The sequence below is a fragment of the Cetorhinus maximus genome, chromosome 3 (genome assembly GCF_964194155.1).
Source record: "Cetorhinus maximus chromosome 3, sCetMax3.hap1.1, whole genome shotgun sequence".
Lineage (NCBI taxonomy): Eukaryota > Metazoa > Chordata > Chondrichthyes > Lamniformes > Cetorhinidae > Cetorhinus > Cetorhinus maximus.
In genome coordinates this window covers 125,127,321-125,140,971 of record NC_135881.1, presented here as the reverse complement: position 1 = coordinate 125,140,971, position 13,651 = coordinate 125,127,321, and the positions used below count along the sequence as shown (strand labels likewise).

Genomic DNA, 13,651 nt, shown 5'->3' with positions numbered 1-13,651 from the left:
TGGGTCGTTTAGATTTTTAGTTTGGCGGGCATGCAGTCGACTCGGCTGCGTGCCCGCTGAACTGTCAAAGTCCTATTAAGGCCATTAAGAAAGCAATTAAAGTAGTTAGGAATGCTGCCCGTCCAACCTTAAGGTTAGCTGGCAGGCGAAGAGCCCAGGCGGCCTTCACATTTTTCATGAAACCTCATCCATGGGCGGGATGAGGTTTCATGAAGGGTTTATTAATTAAATTTAAAAATTTCAAACATTTGATAAACATGACCCAGCTCATGTGACGCTGTCACATGAGGAGACATGTCTAAATAATTTTTCTCTGTCTTTAATAACAACTTTCATTCTGAACTTAATCTCCCTGAGGCAGCTCTGCGCCTCAGGGAGATTTCTGTGTTTTTTCGCACGCATGCGCGAAAGAGCGCAGGCCCCGACTCAGGGAATCCCCCCCCCCCCCCCCCCCCCCCCGCCCGCACAGGGAGCACTCAGCGCTTCCTGGCGCCCATCACGCTTGCCGGGCCTTAATTGGCCCACTCATGTAAAATGGCTGCGTGGCCCCGATCAGGTTTGCACCTGCCCCCGGACAACGACCCCAATGGGGGCAAATTTCTGCCCTAGGAACCATACAATCACATCGGCAACATGGATGTAACGCCCTTGAGTTTCGATGTGCCCAGCAGCCATACTGTGGGGTGGAAAGGTTCCAAAACAGTTGTGTGCGTTTTCATATCAAATTATGGAATGCTATTAGTGCACCAAGTGTCATCAGATCGTTCAAAAATTGCAGATTTTCCAATTCACTGGATGGAGAGGCAGATGATTTTTTTGTTCTGCAGGGATGATTCTGAAACTGAAAGGACCATGTCTGCTCTAGACAGGGATCCTTACAATGATACCATAGCTAATGTGACTTAATGAATTCAATGAACTCTTTGCGTTGAGTGCCAAAGACAATGAATTTGACGGTTTTAAAACACATTGATTATGGTTAAATGTATCTGTGTACAATTAATTCATTCAATAAACCGTGCCACATTAATTTAATATGAATTACCAGTGTTATGATTTTTTCATTTTTCAAAATGGTGACCATCCACACCGGCACTTCACATTTTATGCTCTTCATTTAAGTCAACCTCAATTTTTGGAAGGTTTCAAAAGTTGACTTATATATTGTGATCTACAATAGTATTCTGCATGAACAAGGTATTAATTTAAAACTCTGCCTTATTGTTAATTTTATGTCTGATGGCTGCTTGTGAAGATTGTTTGAGTGTTTCCCCATCTTTAAAAAGCTCTTTAAAGCCTTCCTCTTTGACCATGCTTTTGATCTCCTTCCCTAATATCTCTTTAATTAAATACATTAAATATGCTATAAAAAGGCAAGTTATTCCTCATTGTTCTCTGAATGATGGGGAGCATTATTCTCTTGATGCTTTACTGTGACATTCACTTAATTAATATTATCTTGCCAAATTATTTGATAGTTGGAATTACCTGGTTCATTTCTAAATATTAATTATCACATTTATTCTACTAATTAATGAAGACATAAAAATGTTTTATCACTTTGGATGCATGTAATTTATTGTCATACTTAAATTGTATCTTGCCTTTTTTATAATTCAGTAACATGACTAACTGCTGTGCTGCTTTCTGCAAAGGTGGTTATGCATCCTGCAACTGTAGACTCCAATGTGGTAAAGACTGTGGATGATATTGACCAGATTCTGCCATATTACAAATTGAACTGTTTGGGGTAAGGAAATGATTCTGATTTATAAAATAATTTTGCATATATAAAACTGCAGGCCTGATGTCTGAAGTCCGGCACCCTCAGGACCAGTCTGTGCCAGATTTCAGATTATCTGCCATTGGATTGGAGAGGCAGACACATGTTTACGGTTGTCACATAACTTTATTCAAGTGAGTGCAGGACTGAGACCTGATCTGGAATTCATAAAGCAGCATTGCCAGAGGCTCACTGCTGCTCAGTAGAATCTTGCACCCCCTTCATGTGATCCATTCACTGGGATTTAGTGAAAATGAATACAGGTAGATCCCAGTTTTGATTGGACGGAATGAATGGACCCAGCTCCATTCGCAGCAGGGTTATTTACAAACATTACCGAATGAGTTGACTAACACTCTTTTATAATGGAAAACAGTGCACAGGATATGTATTGCAGCTCCATCGCTCTGACTCTAATTGTGAGTTCCCCAGGGCTGCAGACCCTTGTGGAAAGAGCCTCTGATTTTATCTTGCTGGGCAGCTTTGTCTCTGGAGAATGGGGACGGCTGGGGGGAGGCAGATCTTAAAGCACTGCAATGGACTCTGGTCCTGTGTGTGCACAACTCTTTGCTGATTCTGACCTCTGAGCTGAGCCTGAGAATTGCCTCTATATTCTCAGACTTGCTCTATTCTGGGAGCGATGGCCAGATCTCCCAAGAGGAAAATGTCTCTTTTTGGACAATTTCGGTTTGTGGATAGCCAGATTTTGGATAATGTACCTGTACTATGGAGTCTTAGATCAGTGGTTCTTGGAAATAAAAGGAATCTTTTGTGTTGATACCAACTGTTGAATTTTCAGTACCCATTCACCTGCATATGAATATCCAGATTTGTTCACTGCTCTGGCATTAAGTTGTAGAATTTGTCTTCCATGTTGACCCTTAATTTTTTTTAAAGAGAAGTCTCCTGTATTTCATATAAATAGAACATTCCTAATACGTTTCCAGTTCTATGTTTATCATAACCACACTTATAGAAGATTCATTTTGAAGTTTAATAAAAACTAAGGTAGATGACACATATCTTCAGACTAAAGATCTTACTTAGCAATTCCTTCTGCATCTAACACCATCTTCCCCACCACCACCAAGTAACTTTCTGTTTTTACAACCCTACATCCACTACAACCCCACCTGCAGCATACTTGCTCCAATAGTAAAAACCTAGTCAGTGCTTTAAAGCAGTGGTTCTGAAGCTGGGGTTGGTGGAACACTGGGGACCAGAGAGAGTTCCCAGGGATCCATGAAATGATGCATTGGGATCTGTTACTGGCGGTGTCCCGGTGGCAGGAATGCTGCAGGTCAAGCAGCGTTTCAGCATATTCTGGTGCAGGTAGGGCAGTAAACAACAGATGGGTTGGGTGATGGAGTAGCCATGTTCCTAGCAGGATCCATTGAGCATGTTGCTGAACCTTTCGGTTTACCTTTCAACTGAACAGAGGATAGAAGTTTCCACATCATTAATCACATGAATATTCGCTATATTGGACAGCCCTGGCAAAGCTTCATGTAAGTCTCTTTAACAGAATAATGATGAATTTTACATTCAGAAATGTAAAAGGAGATTTTTTTTATAATTTAGATGGTTGGGGGAGGGTGGGTGTCTGTGATTAACCCATTCGAAAAGGGAGATTTTTTTTTTATTCATTCATGGGATGTGGGCTTCGTTGGCTGGGCCAGCATTTATTGCCCATCCATAGTTGACCTTGAGAAGGGGAGATCCACTTCTTTAAACTACAAGCCAGTTCCCAGGTCACAGCACTCTTTCCAGGGCAAGACACTTGTATTTTGGCACTAAGCTGTGTTTTGGTTTTAGCTGCATTTTGTGCATATACTCAGGGACAGACATACAGTGTGCACTATAATAAGAATACTTGCACTAACTTTGAACTCAGCCATGATTTCTTCTTAGTGGCAAGAAAACATATGTTAAAACTTAAGGGGTGGGGTTGGGAAACTCCAGAAAGAATACAGTCTGTATTTTCCCCTGCTTTTTCTCTCTCCAAATTACTACCAGAACCCAGATGCCTCAAGTATTGCCACATCTCTGGTCCTCCCTCAATAACTCCAGGTCAAAAACCCCTCAAACTAATATCTCTTTCCACGCAATCATCGCCCTTTCTAATGGTCTTGGTATTTTTGCATGCATGAACCACCTTCCCCAGTGATTTAAAGCCCAAGACTCTGGGCAGGATTTTCCACCCCCACCCACTGCTGGGATTGTCCGGTCCCACTGAAAGTCAGTGGACTTTTGGCTGGGCTGCTGAATCTTCTGCCATGACAGGGCAAGAAAATCCCAGTCCCTGTCTGCTGCTTCCATACCAGACCACTTTCTATTGCTCTAAGACTAGTGCTCCCAGACACTGCACTCTTTTCCTAACATTTCCACACCACAAAATCATCTTCCTTACCACTTCCACACTAGCATCATAAAAATCCCAGACCCTGGAACCATCTGCTGCTCCAAGGCCCAAAGTGCAGTACTTCCAGACCACAGTATCCGTCAGTTCCTTTCAAACCCACCATCCTGTTCCAAGATTCCAGGATAGCCCTCCAGTGCAACTAAACCACATTGCTCTTTGCAATCTGGAGAAACTAGCCCAGCAGTCTGAATCTTTGTACAGCCGTTTCCAGTTGACATTATCAATCATATCTTTTTATAAATTCAGTCAAATCTCTTTTTTGCCATCTTTTATCAGCATGCAATTGATTTCAAGAATGCAAATCTGTGATCTTTCTATCCTTAAAGGGGGCACACAACAGCACGATAGCAGATAATACAAATGTGTCGAATTTCATGTGTCTGAAAACAGGAGCTAGCAGTTCTGAAATTAAACAACTATTTTAAATGCTGAACAAGCCGTCCATCTCAGTTTTCGAGTAGACTTCCATTCTAGTGGTTGGAGCTCCTGTTAGAAGCAGGCAGGAGCTCATATATGTTTGTAAAAATTGAGATCAAAAGATGCAGTTAGCCCTCCTGGTGCCATTAAGACTCTTGACATCATTTTTATCTCTGTCTGCCTGAAGACTGCCATTTCTTGCTCTTGCCCTCCAATAATAGGCAGTGTAAGTCAGGAGATGGCCATTTCCAGCTGCACACATTCTGAGCTGCAGTTGGGCAGCCACATGGAGTTTTGAGGGAAAGATTTATGGTAGTCCACCTGTGAGTTTTGCATCATAAAAGCTTTTAAATTGAAAATAGTTACTGCTGTAGGCTCTGCAAATATTTTGCCGGTTGCCCCAAAGATTTATTTTTCAATCTTAGCACCAATTAAGCAGCTAATGCCTACCCATTGCACGTTATTTCCCTGTTCCAAATTAGTGAACTCTGATTTGGGAGCACGTGTCATGCTGGCAGTTTGCTGACCACATTACAATGAGGATATTTCATTAGACTTGTATCAATTGTTAAAATACAGTGGCTAATTGGAAAAGGTGCTGTTTTTTCCAGAGATAAGCTGCACTAACAGGATAATTAAGCAACGATTCCACTCCCCTACAGCATTGCAAGCCAGTTTTATTTACTTTTAAATACCCAATATATTGAAAGTGCTTTCGTTGACAAGCAAGCACAGCTTAGTCATGTTTTGCTTATATCATCTCAATTATGTGATTTTTAAAATTTATCTGCCCTGAAAGAAACACACTATAAAAGATATACTCAGGCTCGTTTATATTTTGAACATTATCTTCTAGCCTAACATTGAAGAGTTTTCTTTTCTCGTCCCCTGGGAAACCTATTTGTTTTACTTCATTGTTCATTTGCAGTATGGAAAGTCAAGTTGCCATGCTTGACTTGAACATTTCAGCTGAGGGAGATAATGTTTTTTTACCTCAAGCTGTGGAATAACTGGCTGCAAGGATCTGGTTGAGGGAGGCCAGCTCCAGGTTTTTCATCAGATGTGCTGCACTCCAGTGCATGTGCACCAGTGAATCTGTGTTGCTTGCATTGAAAAGATGTATTAATTTTTTTTCAATGTCAGTAAAGAATACATTTTATGTGGAGAGAATTTATCAACTTGGTCATTAATATACTTATTGGTTTTTTATGTATGGATATTTGCAGTAGGTGATTTTTTTTCTTTTCATAACCTAGTTATGTAAGTGCATTATGATATATTGAAATATAATGTATTGCAGAGGGGTTCGTGAGCTTGCCGTGTCAACTTTTGAGCACATCTCTCTCAGCCTATTAGGCCACCCGCTTTCATGGGAAATTGCTTCAGTTGCACAGGGCCTCCGAAGTGGAGGAGTACTGCTTACAGGAGTAAAGGTAACTGGCCTACAAACTTTTGCTACAGAATTCCTATTGAGAAACTGCCACACAACATTTTGTTTTAGTATTTGACAGCTTTTAAATACAATGGCCCAGAATTTGCTGGCCAGTGATAGTTCTGAATTAAATTTTCCTTTTCCTCATCTTTCATATGATATTAACTTTGCGCCTCAAATTGCTGGAAATGTGAATTGATATTAGTACCCCAAAGTTGTGGCATCTGGGATCTCATGAATGTTTGGTTACAGAGCTATACCCATTATACCCATGAAATTAAGGATATAGAAAGATATAGAGGGAACAACAGAAGAAAATAAGATGAATTAGAGTTAAATTAGATACAGAAGGAAAAATAAAGTTAGGGAAAGAAAGATTGGGTTGAGAGAGAGCAAAGGAAAACCAAGAGGAAATTAAATAAAACTTAAAAAACCTCAATTTACAACATCCAAGAGAATCAATTATTTCCTATCTGAACCTCCAAGGTTAAGCATCTTGTTAGGACCATAAATCACCTAATTAACAGTGCCCTTACAACATGGAATAATACCCTAAAAGCCTGCAGTGAAACTCCCTTGTATTTGGGTCAAAAATTCTGCAATTTCTTAATGCTCACTGGGAGGTTGAGGGCAAGCTCCCATTTTTGCAAGGATAACATCACAAATCAGTCAGCAGAGAGCAAGGCTTGAACGGTGATTAGCAGGAAGGGAGCAGAAGAAAGATCAGGTTGGATGTGGGGAATGGGGACAAGGGGGCAATGAGGTTGAAAATCAGGAGGGTAGGAAGTTCTGGTCAGTGAATGATAGAGGTGTGGAGGAGGGAACAATTTCCAGCCGGGAGATGGGGAGTTCTGGTGGGCATTCTTTTTTTTCCTTCTCTTTCTTTCTCTGCATTTGCTCTCTCTCTCTCTCTCTTTCTCTCCTCTCTCTCTCCTCTCTCATTCTCACCTTCGCCTACCCTCTCCCTCGCTCGCCCGCACCCCCCCCTTCGTTTTTTTCCTCCCCACCTCCCCTCTGCCTGCCCCAGACCTGAGGTTAATGGTAATCTCTTGTTAGGCAATGAGGAAAAGATGGAGGTAAGTAGCTGGCATGCTTAATGTAGTGCATTCCTTAGACAGTCTCTTCTGAATTTGTAAAATTATTAAGCTGAGTGAATCAGGCATGGAGTTGTGCTGCCGAAGCTGACTGCCTTCGCCACCACCTTCCCTGCGGTTCAGCACTTTTTTTCTGGTTGTTTTTAATTCAGTCCCAACCAGAGCCTTCCTCTCTCTTTACTTGTATTGTTGCCTTTGAAAACTTACAGACCTATGATGACACAGCAACGGTCTCAAGCAAGAAGAAATCTACAAAGATTTTTCATACTGCTCTCAAAAGACCAGTTCAGTGATAATACCTAGTTCTTTAAGTGGCTGCAGGCTTTAAAATTCTGTAGCAGTATATTTCTTGCCCCATGAGTTCCCAAATGGAATGTTTCTAACAACTAAACTCATCCATAATTTTCAAATTAAGCTGATTCTAGAACCTTCCCTAGGGTTAGTCAATAGGACAGCCACATAGGCAGCAGTTGCACACTTGTAGGCTGTAGCTTCATTGATTATTTAGACTGTAATTGTTGATCTTTTTCAGGGACTCTGTAGAGGCGATTTCTAGTTTACTGTTGTAATCTAATGTTTTGTATTCTCTGTTTACCCTTTTCATCCCTTGCACCCCTGCCTCCAATCATTCCTCTCCATCCTTACCCTACACTCTTTATAGATTTTGTTTATGGAACTTGCTGTCTTGCTACTTCATGGCTGAAAAAGCACAGTAAATAGCCTATAGGGATTCTCGAAAAGGCTAAATAGGGCAAATGAAAAAAAAAATCTTACCTAGGTCTTCAAGGCAGGCAGGCTGAATGCAAACTAAATGAAGGTAGCAATTTTCTTTTCCTTCACTGGCTGTGCAAAACCTGAATATTGGGAGTTGGAGTCCTATGACCATTAACGCTATTACAAACAAATCTTATGTTTCACCTTCATTAGGCCTAAGGCCTTCCTGATCTGCATGGTTCATTTGCTTGCTAAGGATTGGGGAATCTCTTTGATGAACAGTCAAACAGAATAAAGTATCTTCAAAGAAAATGTACATGAAGTGGATGTTTATGCATTTTTGTTGTTAATAAGTAATTAAGCATCTTGGAAAAAGAAATGTGTTCATAATCTCTGTCATTTATAAAAGTTAATATATGGTATTGGAAATTTAACTTTTATAGGGCAGTGGGAAAACTACTTTAGCAAAGGCCATTTGCAGAGAGGCATCAGATAAACTGGAAGCACATGTGGAAATTATTGACTGTAAAACCTTGCGAGGTAAGAATAACTTACAATTACAGTGCCCATAATGAGACTAATAGCAACGAATGATTAAATGTTTGCATGTTCAATAGAAAAAAGTAATCTTAGTAGGCTCTTCTAAAGATACAAAGTGTGCTTCAAAATATTTCTGATTGAAATTGGAAAATAATGGTCTTAAACGCTAGCCTTGAAGACATTTCACTTTTTAAAAATTGGGGCCTCAAAATTTGGCTCCGTATCACCTCTGGCTTTGGCATAACAGCAGCTGGGTGACAAAAATAAATAGCAGGGGCGGTCTACTTCCAACCATTTCTGGCCATGTTTTGAAAGGTGGGAGCATTGGTATCCCGTTCATGCACCAAAATAATCCAAAATGGGCAGATTGTGACATCTGATAGCTTGCAACATTGGCAAGGTGCCCGACCTGGCATTTTGGACTTTGCTGGTCCTGTTGACGCCCTTTCTTAAACCCTCACAGCTGGACATGTGTTCAGTTGCACGAGGGACCCCGGCACCACTACTATTCGCCTCTCTCCCCGCCCCCCCCAAAACCAGCTCACTGATGGTCAGGGGTCTAGCTGTCAGGCCTGGGCTTCCCCCAAACACTGACCAGCTCTTCAAGGCTGCCTCAGCATTGAGCTGCCCTCATCCTGGAACAGCAGCCTCAGCGATGGCCACCACTAGCGGTAGTACTGCTGAGCTGTTGGTCCTCTGATTGGGCCATTAGCTCTTGGGGAGCAGGCCTCCGTCCATATTTGGATGGCAGCAATATGCTGCCCAAGTTTGCACTCTGAAGTGGGGTCACCTCCCACTTTTGTCTCCAGTGGTAGGATTTCCAGGTAGGCATCAAATTTCAAACTCCTTTCTTTTCGACCAAACTTTTGGTCATCTGTGGTAATATCCACCATGTGGCTTGGTTTCAAATTTTGTTTGCCAACACTTGTGTGACAGACTTTTGGATCTTTTATTACATTAAAGACACTAAGCAAATGCATATTGTTGTTGTTGTAAAGTCAAATATATTTGAAGACAGTTGAATAACTGGATTCAGGCTGGGAGGGCTGGTGTTGGAATGACCCTCTGCTCCAGGCAGGAACTGGTCTAGTTCACTTTTGGAGTTTCTGCTGCACAAGCAACTTATTCCACAGGTCTGCTATCCTCATGGGAAAGAAGAACTATCTAACATCTAATCCAGCCCTAGATGTGCTTAACTTATACGCATGATCCCTGGTCTCCCCCAAACAATCAATAGAAACACAATCTAGCCCTTTAAATATTTTATATACCTCTACCAAATAACCTTGACTTCTGTGCTTCTCTGAATGAATATGCCTAGCTTTTTAAGCTCATCTGCATATCAAAATATGGAAATCATCCCAATTCTCTCTCCTGTGAAATTTCTCAAGTCTTTATATTATCCATCATATTAGGGGATCGAAAGTGGATGCAGTATTCTGAATATGGTTTAACCAACATCTTTGACATGCTCCAACTCAGTGGCAGATGAGGATTTACTCTTTAACAGGGGAAGAAGGACAGTGGAGTTTATGCTCCATTGTGGAGAAAATAGTTCAGAGAGTTATGTCAAAATTTTAAGGATTAGTCTTGGAATTATTGTTCTGAATTTTCTCCAAATCTTTACTGTTAGAATCATCATCTTCAATCTCTCAACAGCCTGCTGTGTGCTGTGGAACTGAAATTGCATCAATTACAGAACAGTGGAATAAATGGGCCCCGAGTACCAGAATCTCACCAGAGCACTGGGGCATAGAATAGATTCAGAGAAACTGAGACCATACAACCATACACAATGTCCCACCTCAGCTATGATAAATTAATATTAAATATTAGCAATTAATTGATTCAATTAACAATTTATTGCGTTAAGTTAGATGCTAAGACCTCATGATTCTTACCAATCCAGAACATCTCCACCGTGGTTTCTGTTCCTGCCCCTGCGCTATTACAACTGGAGTTCCCCAAGAATCGATTCTTGGTCCTCTACTCATCCTCACCTACATTCTACCTCTTGGCAACGTCATTTGTAGACATCAGGCCTGGTTCCGCGTGTATGCTGATGGCAGCCAGCTCCACCTTTCCCATCACCCCTCTCAACCTTCCTGGGCAGAATCGTCCCGGATTTGCACTAAGTGCCGTAGTGGGTGAGTAAAACGATGTTTCCATGGTGGATGAGCTCTCATTCGCCTGCCCACCATCACTTTGCCACTTCATCACGCCGGGCGCTATATTTAAAGTCCAGCTGCACGCACACATCTCAGTGCTTCCAGCTCACGACCGATGTAGGGAAGATGTCCGCAAAAGGCAAAAAGACTGCAGCCCCCAGATTAAGCAACGTGTCACTGGAACGCCTTTTGGATGCTGTGGAGTTCCGCCGGGATGTCTTCTACCCCAGCTCTGGCCTCAGGGTGGGCAGCGGCATGACCAACCAGGCAGCCACCCAATGCCACAAGAGGATGAATGATTTTCTCTGTTCCGCCAGGGTAAGGCACTCTTCTCGTCACTCTCAACTCACACACTCACAAACCCATCATACATCCACAGGGCCCTCACTCTCTGCCAGCTCAAGGGACATCACCATTCATTCTCTCACACTCTCCATCATTGTCCTTATCCCGTCCATGGGACCATTCACCACCCACACAGACCAGGCATACTTACTTGGCCTGGCGGGCTTCCACACTTTCTCCATCTCTATTGATGCAGGACAAGCTGGCACACAACAGGAAGACGTTGCAGACCGGTGGAGGAATGCCTGAAATCAAAGTCCTCATGGACTTTAAAAACAGAGCCATCCAGTTGACTGGTGACAATCTGGACCAGTCCTGTGATGATGGTGACTTCGATGGTGCTCTACCTAGTGATGGTCCAGCAGTGCAACATCCATCAGAAAACCGTGCTGTGAGTGATGTGTCCTGTTTCACAGGCCACGGCCATACACTAATTATCTCCCCTTGCTTCCACAGGCACATCTGGAAAACAGCCGATGGAGTCCATGACCCAGGGCCTCCAGTCAAGCCCCCAAGAAACCTCTGAAGAGGAATTTGGTGGCACCCTCCTTGAAGTCCCATCACAGCACACACCCACACCCTACACCAGCGTAGAGACACGCACCTTGGTGGGACCTAGCTTTAGAATAGCCTCGGGATCACAATCTGATAAGCACTGTCTGATCCACAGCAGGTGGCGGCAGGAACTTCCCTGGTATCCGGCACTCGGAGGACTGCTGGAGGTCAGAAATTTGCTGAGAGAGTCAGATGACGTGCCTCTGGACTCGGTCATGTCACAGTTGCTGGAGCTGCAAAGGCAAGCTCAGGAACATCAGGAAGGGATGTCTACTGCATTCCTCAGATTGCAAGGCATGATGGAGGAGTCCTTCCGCCTTCACTCTGAGATGATAGCGCCAGCATGCCAACGTACCGAGGTCAACTCTGGTAGGATGGCGACCGCCATGGAGACCTTGGTCAAGGACATTGGTCCTGCACTGCTGCATAGGCTCAACTCCATCGCTAATGCCATAGTTGGCCTTCAACAGTGTATACATGAGAGGGGTGCGGGGCAGCTCGATCTTACTCCAGCTACCCCTTCTCCTCAAGGAGTCAGCCAGGAGCTCTCAGGCATCCATAGGGAGGAGGATCAGCAGGTGCACGCCCCAGGGCCATTCATCTGGGAGTGTCTGGCCCATCCGAATCCTCTCTTCCTGTGATCTCAGTGGCTGCAGTTACACAGGAGGAGGAGGGTGCCACTGCCACAGCAGGACCCCGAAAGGCCGGGGCCCTCCAAATCTCGGCCTTTCAGGGGACGCCCGCCAAGGTCATCACAGACGGGGCGTCACAGTCAGCAAATCCACTTCCTCTGTGGATGTCTGGGGAGCTTCAAGACGTAATAGCAGGGTTAGGAAAGTTAAGAAGAATTAGTTGCACAGCCTGGGCATGGGTGTTAATCACTTGTACATACTGATCACCATTGTCAATAAACTTCCAAGAATGTCTCCCTGCCTATGGCTCCTTGTTCTGATGAGCAATGTTCTTGTCATTCAGATGTGAAATCTTTCTGCATAAGATAAAGGCAGATGTCTCAGCCCAGGGCCTCTTCCCTGTGCAACCTTCGGACCAAAGTGATGGTCCTGGACACACTACTGATGCATGCACCTCAGCGGTGCTTGTCAGTGCTCCCAGAATGTAGTGCGCAGGTGCCACAGAGTTCCGTCATTCTCTCTGTGTGCTGTCAACACTTTTTAAAGTGGGTCTGGCCACAATCTCTTCAGCATCTGTGACCAGTGATGCTGTGCTCTTGAAGGGCTCGGGTGCTAAAGGCGGGCAAAGGATCAGATACTTCTAAAGTTTCATGATTGCGTTTCTATGATATGACTCTGATTACAGAGTGCAAGTGAGCTGCTCGCGGCCAGATAGGAATCAGACATTCTCAGAGGCTATGTGATCGAACGACTATTAGGGCCTCCACTGTGTCTCCATGACAGGAGCATTCTCACTGAGGGTATTTGCACTGCCATAAGCCAGACTGGAGTGAAACATTCACAGATGTGAGGATCTGTGGGGTTACCTCATTGTATGTCGTCATCATCCTCCACAAATCTAGCAGCTATGAGGGTCTCTCGAGCGTGCCTGCCTTGTCCAGCCAGTGTGAGGGCCTCATCCCCATCATCGTCGCCTTTGAGGATCTCTTCACCCTCACCCCTGTCGGTGTCCTCCTCATCAGAGGAAACCTCCAGCTGCTCCACTTTCTCAGCCAGCTCATCTCCCCGTTGCAGCACCAGGTTGTAAAGGGCGTAGTAGAAAACGACGATGCGTGACACCCGATGTGGACTGCATTGCAGGGCTCCACCAGACTGGTCCAGGCAACCTCATCTTCAGCATCCCGATGCTCCAGCAAGTTGCGAGCTGCAGCATGAGCCTCATTATAGCGTCGCTCTGGTGCAGTCTGAGGCCGCCGTATCATCAGCTACGGCCTCTGTGGGTAGCCCTTGTCCCCGAGGAGCCACCCCTGCAGTTTCTATGGACCCTGGAAGACTTTTGGGATCTGTGACCAACTGAGGATGTAAAAGTTGTGCACATCCCTGGAAACTGTGTGCACACCTGCAGGAAGCATTTCTGGTGGTCGCATACCAGCTACACATTCAGCGAGTGGAATCCCTTGTGGTTGATGTAGTCGACCGCATGTTGTGACGGAGATCTGGGCGCCATGTGAGTGCAGTTGATCGCACCCTGCACCTGTGGGAAATCTGA

General features: G+C 44.0%; 1 protein-coding gene across 4 annotated transcripts in view; it reads left to right on the top strand.

Moving 5' to 3' along the window:
• pex1 (peroxisomal biogenesis factor 1) overlaps nucleotides 1-13,651 on the top strand; it is an 88,663-nt gene that overhangs the window by 22,085 nt on the left and 52,927 nt on the right. For all 4 annotated transcript variants that reach the window (XM_078538913.1, XM_078538914.1, XM_078538912.1 and 1 more), the window contains exons 9-11: nucleotides 1,656-1,750; nucleotides 5,923-6,055; nucleotides 8,306-8,402. In XM_078538913.1, the coding sequence (XP_078395039.1) occupies nucleotides 1,656-1,750; nucleotides 5,923-6,055; nucleotides 8,306-8,402 (325 nt within the window). The remainder of the gene's footprint in view (nucleotides 1-1,655; nucleotides 1,751-5,922; nucleotides 6,056-8,305; nucleotides 8,403-13,651) is intronic.